At 40.5% G+C, this 21,003-nt stretch overlaps 1 protein-coding gene across 6 annotated transcripts in view; it reads left to right on the forward strand.

Annotated features, from left to right (window-relative positions):
- Positions 1-17,330, forward strand: part of PAFAH1B2 (platelet activating factor acetylhydrolase 1b catalytic subunit 2) — a 31,122-nt gene extending 13,792 nt beyond the window's left edge. For all 6 annotated transcript variants that reach the window (XM_072822153.1, XM_072822159.1, XM_072822157.1 and 3 more), the window contains 4 exons: positions 4,022-4,111; positions 5,278-5,394; positions 7,425-7,547; positions 11,354-17,330. In XM_072822153.1, the coding sequence (XP_072678254.1) occupies positions 4,022-4,111; positions 5,278-5,394; positions 7,425-7,547; positions 11,354-11,632 (609 nt within the window). In that variant the 3' untranslated portion in view covers positions 11,633-17,330. The remainder of the gene's footprint in view (positions 1-4,021; positions 4,112-5,277; positions 5,395-7,424; positions 7,548-11,353) is intronic.
- Positions 17,331-21,003: the final 3,673 nt, after the last annotated feature.

Genomic DNA, 21,003 nt, shown 5'->3' on the forward strand with positions numbered 1-21,003 from the left:
CCAGGGCCTGATCCTGGACTCCTGGGATTGAGGACTGCCTCTCTCTCTCTAATAAATAAATAAAATCTTTTAAAATAAATAAATAAATAAAGATTTTATTTATTAATGAGAGAGACACAGACACAGGCAGAGGGAGAAGCAGGCTCCATGCAGGGAGCCTGACGTGGGACTTGATCCCAGGTCTCCAGGATCAGGCCCTAGGCTGAAAGTGGTGCTAAACCGCTGAGCCACCTGGCCAGCCCTAGAGTGCTGTATCCTTAATTTGCTTGAATACTCTGAAGATAGGGGTAGGCAGTAGTTTAGGATGACAGAAATAATAGTGACCATAAAATGATCACTATAGCTGGTGATGGATATGCGAAGGTACACTATGGTATTTTCTCTACTTTTATATGTTTGATATCTTTCATAATAAGTTTTTCTAAAGGGTGATACTGAAAGACTTAACTGTATACAAATTTAATATAAATTGTATCAAAGCATACTAACCAGGGACACCTGTGGTGGTTCAGTCAGTTAAGCATCAGACTCTTGATTTTGGGTTAGGTAGTGATCTCGGGATTATGAGATTGAGCTCTGCATCAGGCTCTGCACTGGGTATGGAGCCTGCTCAGGATTCCCCCCCCCCCACTTGTGCACAGGTTATCTCTCTCTCTCTCTCTCTCTCTCTCAAAACAAACAACCATATAGGAAAAGTCTCAGCAGCAGACTGAAGAAAATATTTGCAGTAAGTAATACAGATGAAGCATTTATATTTTTTTTACAATATCAGTGAAAATACCCTCAGGGTACCACTAGATAAGTATCTTGATAAACATGACAGAAAGGGTGTCACTTTTTCTTTTACCTTAATTTTATTTTTTGAGAGAGGCATGAGCATTAACAGAGGCGGGGGTGGGGGTGGGGGGGAGAGAGAGAGAGAGAGAGAGAGAGAGAATCCCAAGCAGGCTCCACACCGAGTATAGAGCCTGATGCAGGGCTCAATCTCACAACCCTGAAACCACAACCTGAGCCACTCCATTGCCCTAGAAGTATGTTACATTGTGTTTCTAAAAAGTACAGATTAAAATAATGAGAAGAGAAAGAAGGGAAAGGGAGAAAGAAATAGTAACATCCAGTGCAGATGTGAGTGTGGTAAAACCAGTTCTGATAAATTGCTAGAGGCAGTACAAATACAGCCTTTTTTTTTTTTTTTAACTTTTTTTTTTTTTTTAAGATTTTATTTATTCATGAGAGACACAGAGAGAGGCAGAGAGGAGAGAGAAGCAGGCTCCAAGCAGGGAGCCCGACGTGGGACTCGATCCCCGGTCTCCAGGATCAGGCCCTGGGCTGAAGGTGGCACTAAACCGCTGAGCCACCTGGGCTGCCCCCAAATACAGCCTTTTTGTTAACACTTTGGAAATATATCAAGGATCCGGGTCTCTGCCTCTCACTCTCTCTGTGTCTGTCATGAATAAATAAATAAAATCTTAAAAAAAAAAAAAAAAAGGATCCACAAAGTGTTCATCTTTGACCTAAGAATCCCCAACATGTAAAAAGTAAAATATGTGTGAATTTCTTCATCACAGTAAATAGGACATTACTGGCAAGTTTACCAGTAGTAAGACTTTAAAAATGATGTGTCATTGGATGCATTCAGTAGGATATTATGCGGCCACTAAAAATTATGGTTATGAAAATCATGTAGCTACACAGAAAAACACTTCTAGTGTAATGTTAACTGCAGTTACAATGGCTGCTGTGTATTGAGTACCTACTGGGTGTCTGCCAAAAGCTGGATCCCTTTCCTAGAATTCATCTACATGGCTCTGCAACAGAGCTGCCAGCAGATGCAAAAAACAAGACTCAGGTTATGTGCTTTCTGTACTAGAAAGTAGACAGGTTAGAATATGAACATAGGCTGTTCTGTCCCCAAAGCTATTGTGCCAGAAGGAGGTAGACATAATGATTTTACTATTTTTTTTAAAAAGTGGGGGAGGCCTGTGGAAAAATAGCAAGAGGAAAATACCTCCAAATGGTAGTTACTGGGTTAAGATGGTAGAATTTTAAGTGTTTTGTTTTGCTCTATTTCCCCAAACTTATTGTAGGTGCTTTTATTTATTTTATTTATTTTTAGGATTTATTTACTTAATTCATGAGTGAAACAGAGAGGCAGAGACAAAAGCAGAGGGAGAAGCAGGCTTCCTGCAGGGAACTTGATGGGGGACTTGACCCCAGGACCTCAGGGTCACTACCTGAACTGAAGGTAGATTCTCAACCACTGAGCCACCCAGGCGCCCCATTTTAGCTGCTTTTATACTTAAAAAAGAAAGATAGTACCAGAACCTTTAGAACAGCAGAGCTTAAATTGCATGACAGCCTTGAACTATTTATTGATATTTAGAGGTAATTGGTACCATAGAACCGCAGTGGAGAGGTGATGTGTTGTGGAAGTGTACCTACTCACCAGCTACAGTATTATTCTTGCCTATTTTATTCCTTCAGTTTAAAAATGCTTATTGAGGGATCCCTGGGTGGCGCAGCGGTTTGGCGCCTGCCTTTGGCCCGGGGCACGATCCTGGAGACCCGGGATCAAATCCCACGTCGGGCTCCCAGTGCATGGAGCCTGCTTCTCCCTCTGCCTGTGTCTCTGCCTCTCTCTCTCTCTCTGTGACTATCATAAATAAATAAAAAAAAGTTAAAAAAAAAATTTAAAAATGCTTATTGAAAGAGTAGTAATTTAAAAAATTTATTCACGCAGGATGTGGATACAAAAAAATGGAAACACGGGGTGCCTGGATGGCTCAGTTGCTGAAGCATCTAACTATTCGTTTCAGCCCAGGTCATATCTCAGGATCCTGAGATATAGCCCCGCATTGGGCTCCACGCTCAGTAGGGAGCCTATTGGAGATTCTCTCCCTCTTCTTCTGTTCCTTTTCTGCGTGGGCTCTCTCTTTTTCTAAAATAAATAAACAAGATCGTAAAAAAAAAAAAAAAAAATCTAAAATCCTATCACCCAATGAGAGGAGCTCTTTTAATAAATTGTCAAATTATTTCCAGAAGTTCTTTTGTATTTTCACCCATAGCAGATGAGTATCTCCAATTTACTACAGTGTTATCTGCACAGATACTAACAGTAGGAACACTTAAATATAATTGTATGTTAATCCCTAAAGAAAGCATCATTGAATGTAGTGCTTGAGAAAAAGGAACAGCACTCAGACCTTTCCATAGAACTGGGTTAAAGACTTGCCTAGAGCATCGTGTAAATTTGTTTTGGGGATGAATATAGAAACTTCAACTGTGTCCATTAGCATCGATGAGTAAAATCCCATTTTAAAAGTGTTTTGTGCATTTGCAGCAAAGAAGCACTCTGGGACTAGATCATGGTCACCACTGTTTATATACTTGGATTAGATTGAGAAAGGCTTGACTACCACTATGCCATTGTCTCACAGTTGGAGGTAAAAAGGCATTTTCAAAAGCCATATTAAAAACATCCAAATAAGATACATGACTCTTGATTGGTTCCTACTTCAAAAAAAGGATATAATACATTATCCAACCCTTGGAACAAGTAGAAAGACTGAATATGGACTAAGTATAGGATTATTGTTCTTTGTCTTAGGTGTGATAATAGTTTTCTGGTTTTATAGGAGACTGTCCTTACTCATGCTGAAATATTTAAGAGGGAAGAACCACACTTACTTTCAAATGGTTCTGCAAACAGATAAAGCAAATACGGGAGAATGTTATTCTCGAGTACAGGCAGAAGATATACAGGTTTGAGGAAAACACAAACTTTTAAAAACATGTTAAACATATTTTTCTCTTCTGGTTTCAGTAGGATTTCAGTTTTCTCGAGCATATTAGAATGATTAGCATCGTAAAGATGGGAAGAAAGTCCCAACAGTTCATTACAGACAGAATAAATAGAATATTTAACAAAAGAATAACTGGTTGGACTCTGTTCTGTCTAGGCCAAGATACCTCACAGAAAAGGAAATGCCAGTTTCTAATTTTTCTTCCTTTTTCGAACCAGCACAACAGATTTGTCCTGGACTGTAAAGACAAAGAGCCTGATGTACTGTTTGTGGGGGATTCCATGGTGCAGTTAATGCAGCAGTACGAGGTAAAGGTGGAAGGGGTGAGGGTGGGTCTTGGCTACTAAGGTAAATCCATTCATCACTAGCAAACTGTCATTCTGAGCTGAACCTATAGGCTTACTCATGACCCTTTAGCGAAGCTCTAGTTCAGAGTGTGAGGGAGGTCAGACCCACATAATGGGATTCTTTGTGCCACCAAGCATGATGAGGCAGAAAGCATTTAGCTTTGTTTCTAACTCAGCTCCCTTTTTCGCCTTGGCTTCCAAGAAGCTTCCCTGTTATATTTATTTACTTAAATTTGTCCTGGTCGTGATTCTCAAGTCTTACTCTGTTTTACATGTTCTTATTTTGTGTATTTTTTTAAAGATTTATTTATTTATTTGAGCAAGAGAGAGAATATGCAGTGGTGGGAAGGGGGAGGGAGAGGCAGAGAATCATAAGCAGACTCCATGCTGAGTTTGGAGCCCAATGCAGGGTTTGATTCCTTGACCCTGAGATCAAGACCTGAGCTGAAACCAAGAGTCAGACACTGAACTGACTGCACCACCCAGGCCACCCCTATTTTGTGTATTTTTGTGGGGAACTATTCCACCTCTTTTTTTAAAGTTTGCACTCTTCCAAGGGCAGTTTAAAGGAAAAGAAAGCTTAATTCCTTTCTGGCTCCAGCACTCTAAATTTCATCTTGTGTTTCTACTTAACCCTATTTATTTTGACGCATGAGTAGAGTGAAAGGAAAATTTATTGACTTGGCACCTTGAATATAAATGTTGGGACCTCCTAATTAGCATGAGGTGGCATTGTGACTCCATTCTTGAGCTGTGGTCGAAGACTGCAAAAAGAACTGAGTGATGCAGAGGTGCCTGGGTGGCTTAGTTAGTTATGCAGTCAACTCTTGATCTCAGCCCAAGTCTCAGTCTCAGAGTTGTGAGTTCAAGCCCCAAGTTGGGCTCCACATTGGCCTGGGACCTCCTTACAAAATAAAATGAAAAACATATTTAAAAATAATAATAAAAATACTGAGTGATGCGATGCCATCCTCAGAGCCCTGCAAATAACGAGTAGTTCACCGTTTGCAGAATTACATTTGAATACAGAAAATGAAAATTATTCTTTCAGGTGCCTCACAACACATTACAATGGAGGAATTTTCTTTCCTTCTCAGTTTAAATAAAGCCAGTTTTTCTCTTTTTAGATATGGCGAGAACTTTTTTCCCCACTTCATGCACTGAATTTTGGAATTGGAGGAGATACAACAAGACATGTTTTATGGAGACTAAAGAATGGAGAACTGGAGAATATTAAACCTAAGGTGAAACGAAACTTATGTTTTAAAGAATATCTTTAATGTCGAGTCTTTTCCAGGTAGTTAAATTGTCTGAAATTGCTAGTAAAAAGATTGCTTCTTTAAAGCATTGTTTCACTGTTTTTGCTTTGTGCTCCTTTAAGATAAAGGATACTGTTGTCCTTGCTTAAAAACATTCCAAATAGGTATTAAGAAATCAGTGTATTACTTGCTTAGGTTGTATTTGTAATTGTTAATAATGATCTTCTTCAGCTGTAGGAAGGGATTCGATGCTAATGAGGCATGCTATTCTGTAGACCCAAATACAGTACTGGGAAGACTGCTCAGATGTGGGTGAGAGCGACAGTGCCATCACTGACTTCAGGAAATGATCCTGGATCTGTTTAACCATATAGATTAATTAGTAATCAAGGCCTCCAAGTTTTTCTGAAGAAAATTTGAAGCAGATGTGAATAAATGTTTACCAGAAACATGTACTCACTACCTTAACACATTATAAATGTCCTGAGTTGGCACACTGCCTATAATTTTTTTCAGCCCTAAACAAAGCTGTTAACAGTTGCTTTGTTGAAAATATTTTATTTTTGGCCTTTACAAATTTTTTTTTTAATTTAAAAGATTTATTTTTTTTTTAAGATTTTATTTATTTATTCATGAGAGACACAGAAAGAGGCAGAGACATAGGCAGAGGGAGAAGCAGGCTCCAGGCAGGGAGCCTGATGTGGGACTCGATCCCAGCACTCCAGGATCATGCCATGAGGGGAAGGCAGACTTATTTAACTGCTAAGCCTCCCAGGCGTCCCGGTTTATTTATTTATTTTAGAGAGAGCATGAGTGAGAGGGGCAGAAGGAGAGGGAGAGAATCTCAGGCAGACTCTGCTCTGAGTGCAGAGCCCATGGGCCTTGATCTCCTGACCCTGAGAACCCAACCTGCACTGAAACCCCTTTTTATTTATTTACTATTTACTTATTATTAAGATTTTATTTAGTAGAGAAAGAGCTCACACATCTGTGTGAGTGGGGGATGGAGAAGCAGAGGGAGAGGGACAGACTCTATGCTGAGCACAGAGTCCAACATGGGAGCTTGATCTCTTGACTCAAAGATCATGACCTGAGCTGAAATCAAGAGTCAGACACTGAACCAACTGAGCCACTCAGGAGCCCATCTTTTTTTTCCCTAAGATTTTATTTTTAAGTAATCTCTACACCCATCATGGGGCTTGAATTTATAATCCCAAGATCAAGAGTCCCATGCTCTACTAACTGAGCCAGCCAGGCACCCCTATTTTTTGACTAATGTAATAGAAAAACTTGTCCATGTTCCTGTCTTTTGTAACAGGGTGGTAAGTTACTTTATTGGATTATACAGTAGGATGTATGTCTCTAGATGACAGCCACCTCGAAATTAATTAATCTGTTTGTCTGCTTATTTATCTATCTATGTATCTACCTGTCTGGATGAACTTGTTGAAACTGCATCCAGTCTCCTCCCCAGCCACTCTTTCTTGAGTATAACTGTGCACGTATTCATACCAGTTACACTCCCTTGGGTACTTTTGTTATTTTTTTCTGGAAGATACTTCTAGTCAAGGAGTTTTTGTGGTAGGAGTTGCAGATGTTTTTCCCTGACTTTCCTAGATTTTACTTTATTTTAGTGTTTTCTTCAACATGCAGAGTTTTAATTTTTATACAGTTGAATTTTTCTTTTTTGTATAGGATTTTAGGAGATTAGCTTCCAACTCCACAATAATGAAAACCTTCTATCATGCTAATGTAGTTCTACTGCTTCAGACTTAATCTGCTTGGAATTTATCCTGAAATATATGAGGCCAAAATCAGTGTTTGAAGATGGCTGCTCAGTTGAAGTTACCCACTACCATTTGACAACTTCACCTTTCCTTCTTTTCATTTTTGAAATAAAATTTTTATATAAACATTGATAAATATTTTTATCTAATATTGATTTTTATCTAAACATTCCTTTATTCCTGGTTATTTATCTCTCTCTGCTTTTTTTCTTCTTCCTTTAATCATAGGTCATCGTTGTCTGGGTAGGAACAAACAACCATGAAAATACGGCGGAAGAAGTAGCAGGTGGAATCGAGGCCATCGTACAACTTATTAACACAAGGCAGCCACAGGCCAAAATCATTGTATTGGTATGTAGTCTTTGGGTGTGTAAAGTCTTTGATGTCATTAGGTCAAGTGAGGAATGTTTTCCGAAATATGATCGCTCATGAATATAGAGAATCTTTAGGTGGAAGCAGTTTGTGATACTCCTAAGAGGCTCTTGTCTGATATATCCCATTGTCTTAACCAGTTTCATCATTCCCCAGACCAGCTGTGGGAGTCATCTTTTATCTGCTCATCTTTGTTTAGAAGTGGAAATCCTCTTTGTTGTCTTAGGTAGCCTTAATTTTTTTTTAACTGTCTTCTGATGATTTTTAAAATTACATATGAAACTTGTCCTAATCCTGAGTCTCTTTTTATTAGATGTAGGTTTGGATTAACTTAGATACATTCAGTTAAAGATGGTATATTCATTAGAATCTCTGAATTCTCTAAAACATCAAAGATTCTGTTAGCAAGAAATTGGGTACTTTATAGTCTTACCTTTAATAGAGAGTGCTGCCCTTTGAGGAGCTAAAACATTACATCTTCATAGTCTCAGAGATAGACAAGCTGTCTTTCAGTATGAAAGTTTACCTGTAGATATTCTCAGCAAAACTAAATTTTGAATGAAATCTGATATGTATTCAGTTCATTAATAAGATGATGTTAAAAAGATAGTCATTTATTCAACAAACATGGGGATCACTATGTATGAGACACTGTCTGGGTCCTGAGCAAACAAATGAGTAAGACATCGTCCCTATCTAGTGGTAGATGGACACGGCAATATAAAGAGAGAATTAGCATACTGTATGCTAATGAGAGTAATTACATTGTATGCTAAGAGAAGAACAGGTTATTTGTTTTGTTTTAAGATTTTATTTATCTAGAGAAAGCAAGTGCGCTTGACAAGGGGGAAGAGCAAAGAGGGGAAGAGAGTGAAAAAATCCCAAGCAGACTCGGTTCTGATCATGGAGCTTGACACAGGGCTTGTTCTGACAACCTGAGATCATGACCTGAGCTGAAACCAAGAGTCAGATGCTTAACCCACTGAGCCACCCAGGCACCCCATGAGAATGGGTGGGTTTTGGACCTAAAAGCTGACATTTGAGTACAGTTTTAAAGAATTCATTGGTCTCCAGGCAAATGGAAATAGGAAAGAAAAGAAAAGGCATTACATAGGGAGAAAAAAAAATGATGACAGGCTTGTATTTGTGTGTGTGTGTGTGTGTGTGTATTTGTGTTGGACAAGTGAAGGAAGGTGCTTCAAGAATTTTAGGGCTGACATTGAATAAAGTTTGAGGCCAGGATGTTTAGGAGAAAGAGACCATGGCCAAGTTACATAAAGGATTTGTATGCCTTGATAGGAGTTTGAATTTTTCTTATCAGTGCTGGTACGTTGGTGTGCTTCAGGGTCTTGTCCTTGGCCTACTCTTCTGCCCACTCCAAACACTCTAGCCTTATTTTTTTATTACATGGTATTTAATTTAATTTACTTGCTTGTATCCCTGCTTTACTCTAGAAAGGGTTGCATTGTTAAGAGTCCACCTCTGAGGTACAGTGGCTGGTGTATAGCTGCTTGGGATATATTTGTTGCATGAACGTTGCTGAATACATCCCTGTAAATAGTTGTTTCAACCAGACTTTTAAATCTGATACAAAATCAATCAATCAATCAATCAATCAATCAATCTGATACACCCCGGTGTTCTTTACAACACTCAAAATTCAGCAGTGCCTTAAATGACATGTGAGAGAATGATTGCACAAGTCATTGAATATAATAGCCCTGATCCAATGATAGTTACGAAAACTGTGGAAACAAGATTTATGATGTATTTAAGTGAAAAATCCAAATACTAAACTCTATGTGTATTATATTTAGAATTACTTAAAATACAGATGATCTTTGAACAAAATGACGATCGGGGCACTGACCCCCATACACTCGAAAAGGTACATATAATTTTTCACTCCTAAAATTTAACTACTAAGAGTCTGTTGATCAGAAGCCTTACTGATAAGCAGTTAATTAACACATATTTGGCGTGTTGTATATATGACATACTGCATTCTTAAAGTTAGGGAAAAGAAAATGTGACTAAGAAAACCATAAGGAAGAGAAACTATATTTACAGTACTGTATTTATCGAAAAACATTTGTTTTTTGGACCTGTGTACCTCAAACCTGTGTTATTCAAGGGTCTGCTATAGTAGTCACATGATGAAGAGATTAGGAGCATGATATTTTTCTTTTTTGTTTCTTTTAACATTGATAGTTATTTTAGTAATTATTTTAGGGGAAAAAATCACATGGCATACGTTTGATACACTCATATTAAGGAAAATACAAATACATAAGGTGCTTTTCTCATCCTTGCTTGAAAATCTCAGGGATGGTGCCCTGTTCTTAAGGCTTAATCATTTTTTAGGACTTGATTGTCATGGTATTCTTTGAATGGCAGAACAAAGTATATTTGTTGTTCACTGGTTATCCTTTCTCCTTGAGACTTAAATATGTAAACATTGAGGGCAGTTCTTTTTTGTTAACTGTAGGATGTAGAGGCTTATACTTTGTTATGTAAACTAAGGTTTAGGATTGACTTCATCTGAAATGTTTGAGGTGCTTAACAAGGATAAGAGGTGATGATGTAGGGGAGCTGAATCATAATTATCTCTAATTCTCATTGGAACTATACAATTACACAATAAAGTGGTAATCAAGGCTCCAACATTTTGCTGAAAAATATTAAAGCAGACATGAACAAGTATTTTGGCATAAAGATTTTTTTTTCTTTAGTAGAATACCCGTAAAAAATCTATTTTTTGTGAAATAAGACCTCTTACTATAGCCTGTAGGAGAAACAGGTGGAAAAATTTTTGCCTAAATAGCAATAACTTGCTATGTGCTATCATTAGTTATAAACCAACTGAAAGGTTGTCTGACAATTTTATAATAGGATCAACATCTGGAAAAGGACATTTCTAGTTGGAGATGATAAGCCTTGCTCTTGCCATATAAGGGTGGAGTTTTATTGACTATAGGAGGACAGACACGTGATTTATCTGAAAGTTAGATAATTAATATAAGTTAAAAGTGAATTTAGGAAACCTCTGTTTTATGGCAGGTATTATGTGTCTTTGTTCAAGATCATATTTCTTCCCACTGTATTTCTCATGTGCAGTAGTATAGGTTCCACATAGCCTTCAGAAATAAATGTGTATTTGAGCTAGATTATTCTGATGACTGTATGGAGAATGAATTGGAGGGAAGACCACAGTGAAGGTAGGAAGACCACTCAGGAACTTTACGTCAACTGAGTGAGTAGTGGTAAGTAAGTTTCCAAGTACGTATAATCAGAATGGAGGGGGGAAAAGGTTTTGAAAAGTATTAAGGATGCAAAAGCTGAGTAATCTAATGTTACATAGATAAGATATATGGGATGAAACACTCAGGGATGTCAGAATGACCAGTTGGTACAGAGAATGTAGAAGGACCATAGTGTAGGGAGAAGATGATGAATTGGTTTTGGACGTGTCAGTCCGAGAGTTCCTCAGGAAGTTTGGGAAGTTTGGTTCTGGGCTAGAGTGTTTGGAGGAGGCCGAGTAGTGGGCCAAGGACAAGCCCCTGAAGCATACCAACAATTAAGGGACTGGGAGAGGAAGAGGAACTCTTGAAGAAACTGTGAAGGAGTGGTCAGAGAACTTTGATTAAACCAGCCTAGTCCAGTGTTTGAGAAATCAAAGTTTAAAGAGTGCCAAATGGAGTTCTTCCAGGAATCCGAAATCACAGGTAAGTCAGTAGAGAAAAACCAGTGACTCTTATCATCTTCTGTTCTCTGCTTTGCCCCAGGGTTTGTTACCTCGAGGTGAAAAGCCCAACCCATTGAGGCAAAAGAATGCCAAGGTGAACCAGCTCCTCAAGGCTTCCCTGCCGAAGCTCGCCAATGTCCAGCTCCTGGACACGGACGGGGGCTTCGTGCACTCGGACGGTGCCATCTCCTGCCACGACATGTTTGATTTTCTGCACCTCACGGGAGGGGGCTACGCGAAGATCTGCAAACCCCTGCATGAACTGATCATGCAGTTGTTGGAGGAGACCCCCGAGGAGAAACAGACCACCATCGCCTGACTGGCTCCCATCAGTGTTAACCGCACCCCAGCTTCCTCAGATCAGTTATATCACTGGCACTACAGAATCCTTCTCTTTCCTAAGGCACTTTGCATTGTAGAATGTTCCTGGATGTTCATATCTAGTGTTTGAAGGGGAGGAGGGATTTAAACTGGTCCTGTACATAGAAGGTTGGTTTGACACAGGAGACAAAATAGCCAAGGAAGATTGTTGTTAAAATTTGTTTGAAACCAGAAGGGGACATTTTAGTTGTATGTATGACACACTCATTGAATTATCATAGTTTTTCCTGGGACAACATCGAGCCTAAGGACTGAACAAAATGAAGATTTTTTTTCTTGGCCTTTCTTGCTATGGATTATGTCATATATAGTAACGATCACGATCACACCTACTTGGCTTTAAAACAGATGTTTTTCCCAGTTTTTAAGATTCATAATTTAGCCTTTTGTTTTTAGTTTGCTTTACTCCTATGTATTCACAACATTTCCTTAACATACAGCATCAGATTGAACGTGCTTGTCATTCAGATATGGGAGATGCTATGGTTACAAGTGAATTTGTTCTGTTCTCTTCATCTTTCCCATGTTTAGCAGTGGAAGATAGGTTTTGCCCCATTTGGGGGACTCTACGGAGGGTATTATTTTTATGCTGCTGAATATCATGTCTATAATAGACCCATGCATGCAGCCCTTCCTCCCTATTTCCCTTCATCCCTCTTTGTTTTGGAGGGGTCCTTGTTGACATTACAAGCTTTTAACACATTTTTGACCTAGGAGCTCTGTTGCTGGAAGTGTAAGCCCCCAGCCAGTGACTCTCATGATGATAGTACTGATGTGCAACTCATTCTTGTGTGGTGGTCTGTGCATAGTCTGTGTAGTGCTATCCATAGTCAGAGTTCTGGTTTGGTTTGATTTGTTTTTTCCTTAAAATGTGTTATACTTTCCTTTTTTGGGGGAAAAAAAAAAAAAAAAAAAGACAACCAGAACTCTGTTTCCCATTCCATAAGCCTTGACATTATTTCAAGTTTTATAGTATCTTAAGGTGTATATTTTATTTTTTTTATTGGCTTAGTTTTTAAATTATATCAGTCCAGAAAAAATTGGCCTTTTCTCATGGGGGAACAAATGGAGCCGCTCTTCAGAATGACATTCTATCTTGATCCCACCATTTTAGCGAAAAAGAACTAGGTTTGTTCGACTTTCAGGGCTTCTCTCTAGTGTATTTTCATCTGAGAATTTCAAGAGAGCTCTTTATAATCTTAATGGTTTGCTCAAGCTACAAGAACTGCCATTTTAAAAATAACAGGACAATACATGGTTTATTGTTTAGTATAGCCATGGAATGTATACAAACTGGATCTACATACAAACATTTTAAACTGGACCAGGTGGGTATTGGAGTAACTTATTAAAATGTGCTCTGCACTGATTCTGTTTAACATTCAAGTTCAGTGACCAAGGCAGGTGTTCGATATTCTGCTTGCAAAGCAAGTGTTGGTACTTTTGTTGGAGGGAGTTGGAAGGGATTGCCAATGTGTGCTGAGAGCCACTTCTGATTGAGAGGGTTAGAACTTGGGCTGATGTTTTTTTTGTGAAGCCTCTTTCTAGGAATTTTTTTGGTCTTATTTTTAGTCTTTTTTTTTTTTTTTAAATACATATCTGAATGTATCATGTCTTCACTAACAACAGAAAGTACATGTGATGTTTACTAGACTTGCTTCCCACATTAAGGTTCCCTCTCTTTTTAGTAGCCCAGATTCTTGCGTTTATCAGGACAGGTTTCTTCTTAGCTGAGGCATAGTTCTAAGGAGGGTGGAGACTTGATGAAGCCAGAAGTTTGAGTGTGAAAGACCGATTCTTATCCAGGTCCTTTTCCGTTTGTCAGAGGGTGGGGAGTATCGTCCAGACAAACCCGTTAGGTTAGGTTACTCCTGCAGCATGCGCTTTCAGCTTCCCTCCTGACTGAGGATCAAATACCCTTTGTGAGCTGGCCTTCAGCTCCTTTGCTTATGTGTGTAAACCTCGGGCGTTACTACATTTTATACCTACCAGAGCTATTCAAGCAATAGTATTTGAACCACTAGCCTTTTAAATAAAAGTCTGCCCCATTACTATTGTGCAGATACTGAGTCCACTTTCATTTCTTGCAAGCTTTCTTTGCACTGCTTTAGGCAAAAAAGCATTCATCTGTTTTTCCTTGATTGACATCCCTGTTTCCTACAGTGACAGAACTTAATGCTTACTCTTTGGATTTCTCTCTTTATACTTCTCATGTATATGTAAATGTAATGCACTGTCCAAGTGAAATGTCCTAGTTGTCTTTGTGATTAAGGGGCCAACTTTCCAGACAGCTAGCAGAGGTGTTCTGACTGCCCGCCCCCGCCCCCCACACACACACGAGTTTTAATTCCTTTGCCCACCTGTTCCCAATACCCTAGCTGACAGCCAGTGATGGCACTATGGATTTCTATGGTCACATTGCGAGTGTGGCAGGTTGAGGATGTACTGCCAAAAGTGACCTAATACATGTTGGTCTGCTGCCTACATATTCTAGGCTGCCATGGGCAGTGGTCTGACGCCCACTTAGGGTCTTTTTGGGGGGCATCTGTCTAAACCTGAATCTTCTGTGAAAACCTTAACCCAACAGAACAAATCTTGAATAGCTCATGCCCTGCTCTTAAGAATTCTGTCTCTCGTTGTTAAAAAAAAAGACACCTTACTTTAAAAAAATTTTTTAACCTAGTCACTGTTTACAGTTGTATGCTAAAGCCTGAAATATTGTCTGTGCTGTGGTGTATGAGCATTGCCAATTTTATATTTATTGCAGTGAAGAAGAAACTAAAAATATATGAAAATGAGGAGCATGTCCACGCTCCTAAATCTGTGTGGGTGCATGTGGGAGAAGTGAGTCGGGGTCTCTTGAAAGGAGGCTTTTTGGAGTAGGATCTCCCAGGCTTCTCCTTGGTGTTCCTGCTTGGGGATCACTGCTGCTAGCTGACTGGACCTCCCCAACAGAAGTTTGTGATTCTGCTTTGGCAAAGTTTCATTGACTAGTAGAACTCATTCTGTTTTAGTGCATATTTCAATATAAATGTAAACATTTCACTCAAACTTGCTTATGTCTTTCTGTCTCCTTTATCAGACTGGATTCCAATGGAGAGGGAAAAAAGGGATGCTTTTTCCCCCTACCTTAACCACAAGCACATTGGATACTTAGAACATCCTGCTGCTTTTCTGGGGAACTGAATGTCCTGAGCTGTCAACACATCTCCTCAGGGCTGAAGGAGGGAAGGGTGGGGTGAGCAGAGATAAGGAATCCTAAGTAGACTCTTGGGGAAATTGTCCAAGGAAGTGTCTCAGATTGGTTATGAGTAAAAGTTAAAAAGAAAAAGACCTCTTGGTCTTTTTTCCTAATTTCAGTCTAGAATTTATTCACATTAAATTTGTAATTTCCACTGTTTCTGTTTCTCACACTAATAATCCTCAGTTTCCTTTTTTGCACTGTAGAATATCTCTTACTATTGCCCCAGCATGCACTCAAGTGCTTCAAATTAATTGGACTCTGCTGAGTTCCTGTGCCATCTAGGAAGAAAGGCCTCCTAATTCTCTGTAGGTGCATCTGTCCCCATTCTACTGTTGGCTGAGAGGCTGAGGGATTAATGGATGGTATCTGCCTAAAGAGTCCTATAATTTTGGTGCCTGAACTGGAATTTGAACCCAGCTTTACCTAATTTCAGAGTCCTTGTCTTGCCCACTACTCGTGCAATCTGGGGTGTCTTTGTAGTTGTACATTCTGATTCAATGAGTTCATGATAGATATATCCCTCCTTTTTTGGCTGAAGGAGCAAAGTGTCCATCTTCTCACCTGGACCAAGCCAACAGCTTCCTTCAGTCTTTTCTGCAGATGGATCTTTTTAATTCTATCCTCCATATGGCCACACAACTATTAGAATCTATTTAAAGTGCATTACCTGGCCATCTTGCTTTTCTACCTTAAAAACCAGCAGTAGAATGAGACGTGTTCATGGAGCAAGGATTTTTGGTGGTACACATGAACAGGTTCAAAGACTGCTTGGCTATTAACACGTCAACAGGTTCAGACTGACAGGAAGACACTTAGGTAAATGAAGTTTAAGATCTAAAGGGAATGGGAAAGTGTGTAAGTACAGTCAAATGGCAGAAAGATAACTAAAATAGGAGGTTACCAGCGTGTCCATATGCTGAGTGGGGTTGGGGGCCACTGTCGTAGATAAAAACATTGAGGGTTCATTCATGTGAGACATTAAGAAAGCACATATCTGCCTCTTTACCCATGAGTCCGGAATGTTTTTGCAGATAGTTTAGTCTGGTTGCATGCTGCAGACCACTTAATCTGAACTGGATTAATGGCATCACTCCCAGTATAACATTGTGTGACGACGGAGCTCAGGAAGGAACCTTGAGCTCTCACGTAGCACCTTTGCCTCCCTGAGCTAAAACAGCCTGACCTAAGTATGACCTCTTTATAGCATGAGACTGGAACAAGGGTCAATTACTCAACTGGCCCATCAGAGCCTAACTTGATGACTAGCAACCAACCACGCCAACATTAATTACATCAAACTGATACGCCAGTATAACCTTCCTCAGCAGCTGAAAGCTTCTATGTTTTTTGTATCATCTACTTTATCACTCTTTACCACAGTGACGCTACTGGGTTAAACTGGTTTACTCCTATAAGAGAACAAAATATGGAGAAACTAAGGTATTTTTGTTTTTCTAGTTGCCTTTCTCCCATATCTGATCACACCAAATTCCTCTCTACCCTATCCTCCCTCAGAGGCTTTGCATTTGTCAGCCACTCACTGGTTCCCCTTAATCACAGAGGAGCAGTGACAGCAGCCCTGGCCCTTTGTTAAGTGTATCTGAACTCCTACCCCATGTGAGCTTCTGCATTGGCTTAGGACAAGTGGAGGGAAGACTCCTCACCAGCATCCACTTGGGAAAACTGGATAGAAACCAGCAGAAGAGTCCATTATACTTTTCTCCAGTTGTAGCAGGGGTGAAATCTTAACTCTGTCCATATTTTTACGTAGCCATGAGGCAACGGTCTAAGATGTTTTGATAAACACATTGTCTTCTACTCTGGTTTTATGCTATTTTATGATCTCAAAAAACACTGTACATCCTGATCCAGCTTTGACCTTAACATGTCAGTGTACTGCAGCATGCTCATCGGTTAACTACTGATTGTCCAGGCCATTAGCTAGAACATCCAATGTGCTCCATGATTCGATCCTCTTCAGTTCATTTCTTCCCACATCTTTGAACCTCTGTGCCAACAGCACTGAACTTTGAGTCTATATGACTTTGTTCAAGTTGAGACCCCTTGTCTGGAATATGTTCTTGTTCCTTTGCTAGGCTAGCTCCTACTCCTCTTCTAGGATCCCCCTCAGGGACACTTCGTGGGGTGTTTTCTGATTTCCCTGATTTCCAGCTCTGGTTTGTACTAAATCTCTGTCTCTGAGTTCCCATAATACCCTGTGTAAGTCTTTTATCATTGCACTTACTCTGTATTATATGCTTACCTATTTGTCTACACTGTTAGATTATGAATTCCTTAAGAACAGAGAATGTGTTTTAAGTATTTGTGTTCCCAGCACCTAGCTTAGTGACTAGCACAAACTAGGCATTGAATAAATGAAAGTATGAATGAACAGATTGAGTGATTTATTCACGGTCACCTAGCCAGTATAACTGTCAGTACCGAAATTGGAATACAAATCATCTTTTCTTTATTTCCTAAGATTTTATTTATTTGACAGTGAGAGGAAGTGATCATAGACAAGTAGAGGGAGCAGCAGAGGGAGTGGGAGAATCAGGCTCTGCTGAGCAGGGAGCTCAATGCAGGGTTCCATCCCAGGCCCCCAGGATCATGAACTGAGCTGAAGGCAGACGCTTAACAGAATACAAATCCTTCAACTTAATTTCTTGTTCTTTCAGTGGTACCATGCTGCTGCTTGTGAGGAACAATGCCTGTTATTCTTGCCAGTAATAAGGACAAAGTTCACTGAAAAACAGAAAGATGCCATACACACCTATTAACAAAAGGGTTATTTTTGTTTTGTTTTGTTTTTAAGATTTTATTTGTTCATGAGAGACAGAGAGAGAGGCAGAGATACAGGCAGAGGGAGAAGCAGGCTCCATGCAGGGAGCCCGACGTGGGACTCGCTGCTGGGACCTGGGACTCCGGGACTATGCCCTGGGCCAAAGGGAGGCGCTAAACCGCTGAGCCACCCAGGTGTCCTTACAAAAGTTTTTTGTGCTTTTTAAAAATTTTATTTATTAATGAGAGAGAGAGATGCAGAGACACAGGCAGAGGGAGAAGCAGGCTCCATGCAGGGAGCCCCATGTGGGACTTGATCTCGGGCCTGTGGGATCATGCCCTGAGCCAAAGGCAGATGCCCAACTGCTAAGCCACCCAGGCGTCCCCTTACAAAAGTTTTTGACAAATTTTCTGGAATTGAGTGAAGCCATATGGAATTAATAAGATAGTTTTTTATACGAAGAATGAAGCTAGAAAACAAAGCTAGACTGCTTGAGAGGAACAAAGGTATGGTGAATGAGAGAATCACCTTCGTGAAAGGCTCCGAGGACCAGTGAGGTAACACAAGAAGCCATGGGAGGTGGCCTGTATGTGAGCCAGAGTGTAAAGAGACGGGACCCTTTCTATTATTGAGACCAACATGGAATAAGAACTGAGTAGCTGCCCACGTTATCTTTAGATAACAGCCAGAGAGGAGGAAAAGATTCTTGAGTTGTATCTTGTGATTTTGTAGATGGAGACCCAAGCTTTCCTGAGATAGAAGGATGGCTCATTTTTATCAGTGATCTTTGGGGTTAGATTTGAGTTGATTGATTTTTTATCTCCTTATTTACAGCAGCCTGATGACCGGCTTCATTTCCTGCCAAGCTCTGATGTTGATTCCAGCACATGGCCACAGGGAACAAGGATACAAGGCTTGAATGTATTGCTCATGTTTCGCAGTCTCAGTGGTGAAAGCCCGGCTAATCTGTCTATGGCAGAAAGTTTGTCTACTCAGTCAAAACCGCTCTGCCTCGACTCCCCTCCTACCCTTTAGACAGTAGTTCAGGGTGATGAATGCAGCCAAGCCCTGCTCCACTGACCTGCATTCAGATCTGGACATTAATACATGACTCTTGAAGGCCCAGAAAGGTAATTTTGCCTTAGCCCCAGAATAATGGAGTAAATACTTTGATTCCTGACCTGATATGCATCCTATTTTCATAGTCTTTGGAGAGAGGGCCAGGCCCCAGGGGCAGCCCTGAGAAAGGACAGAACTTGCACGATGGAAAGAAAACGGTGCTGTACGGTGCTCTTGCTGAGGGGCTGCGTGTGTCCTGACAGCTCTGGTTTGAGCTCCACGCAGATGCACTTAGGCCCTTTTATGGTCATTATGAAAACGGAACTTCAAGTCTGTTTCCTTTCAAGGGCTTGGTTTTGTAACTTTTTCTCTTTGGGTTAAAGTTACTTAATTCTAAAGTCGTTTTTGATCCTGCCACCCACCAACAGACACGACCACTCTCTACACCCTATCCAAAGCCAGGAACCTCGTCAGCTGCCTGGTTAATGGTCCCATTTCTTAGGTCCTTTCCGCATCAGGATCAAAAGGATGGCCTATAGGGAAATAGAACGAAGTCATCTGAGCCTTGTGACCCACCCTGCTCTCATCACCAGGGCTGGGGGTGGGCTTTTTAATCTATAACTCGGCAGATAATGCAGTAGCTGGACCAGCACCCAAAGGCCAAGGAGGCTACACCTCCTCCTTTGCTCTCACAAGTCTGGCTTTGAGACCCAGCACTGCCCTTCTTTTTTTGCTAACTGCTGTAGCCAACTAAAAGGCCTTCTCTCCTCCCAGCGGCAGCTTGGTGGCGGCAGCACTGCCAGACCTCAGAAAGGACCTATTCATAACTGGGTTGTGCTGTGCCCTCCCTAGGGGGTGGGGCAGAAGGGCTGAGGAAAGTTTTCTGCCGACCTGAGAACCGCAAGAAAGTCTGGGGCTATTGCCCTCCTACCCTGTTTGAACACGCAGGGTGCTGAGGATTCAAAGGTTAAACCTATGAGACTTTGCAAAAGGGAAGGATCTCTTCTGGGTTTATTTAGATAGATTTCTCCTAAGATATTGCTAGGAGAAAGGGAGCAAACAAATACCAGTAGTCCCAGTCCCAGTTGTCTTGCCCCAGAGCAGTGGTTCTCAAAATGAATTGTGCATATCAAGTTTCTGGAGTACTTATAAAACCCAGATTCCTAGGCTGCACTTCCAGAGACCAGTTCAACAACTGTGAGTCTGTCTGGATATGCACATTAAAACAGGCCTGGGGGCACATTTTGCCCCAAAGCCTAAGAGTTAGAGTTGGAATGCCCCCAACCTGGGCTCATTCAGTACAGTCCCAGCCTATAGCTGAGACTCTAAACCAGTGGTTCTCACAGCACCCAGGAAAGTTCCTGAAACCAGTTAAATTACATCAGGCTGAATGGGGAGCGCAAGCTCAGAGTGGGAGTACTTCTTAGAGCTCCAGATTTACTGGCAAGTTGAGGAGGAGGTTACCATGAGAGAGAAAGTGAAGTTCACTTGGAATGTGGAAATCCTACATTAGCTGTCCAAACTGGGCTGCTGACTGCATGGGCTTATAATGAAAATTCTTCCTGTTGCTCTGAGGGTCCTCCAATTTGGTTTGTCTAGACCATGCTGGAATCTGGTAATCTCCTCTGGACTGACCCTTTGTGGATTTCACTCTGTCTGTAAAATGAGGGCTTAGTCCAGGAGTCTGCTAAGGTTCCCTTTGGTCTGACTTTCTAGGGTTTTCCAGACCCTGCAGCCTGCTTCTGATCATCATTCTCAAGTACAAAAGCTTGGGCAGGGGGCCAGATCTAATTCTTGCACACACCATTTGCCAAGTATAAATAGAACAGTACCTGCACATAGTAGGTGCCCATTAAATATTTATTGCAGGAATGAATAAATATAATTGGCCATGAGGTAAAATTAGTCCTCAGTGGAAAGAAGCCCAGAGAATAAGGCAGGGACAGGAGCTGGAGCTGTTGGAATCTTGTGAGCTAAAGAATTCTCACAAGCCTCTGGCCCAAGTGGCTTCATCTGGTGTCTGACAATTTCAGAAGTGGCCATGTTATATATATTTTTTCTTTAAACATCTCGAATTTGTCTTATAAAAGAAGTCCATGTACGTCATAGAAAATTCATAAATTTTTAAAAGGTATGAAAACATTCTGAAGCCACCCACAATCCAGTGTTTTTTTTTTTTCTTTTCTTAGTGGTACCTATCTATACTTTTGAAATTAGAAGAAAA

The sequence above is a fragment of the Canis lupus genome, chromosome 3 (genome assembly GCF_048164855.1).
Source record: "Canis lupus baileyi chromosome 3, mCanLup2.hap1, whole genome shotgun sequence".
Taxonomy (NCBI): Eukaryota; Metazoa; Chordata; class Mammalia; order Carnivora; family Canidae; genus Canis; species Canis lupus.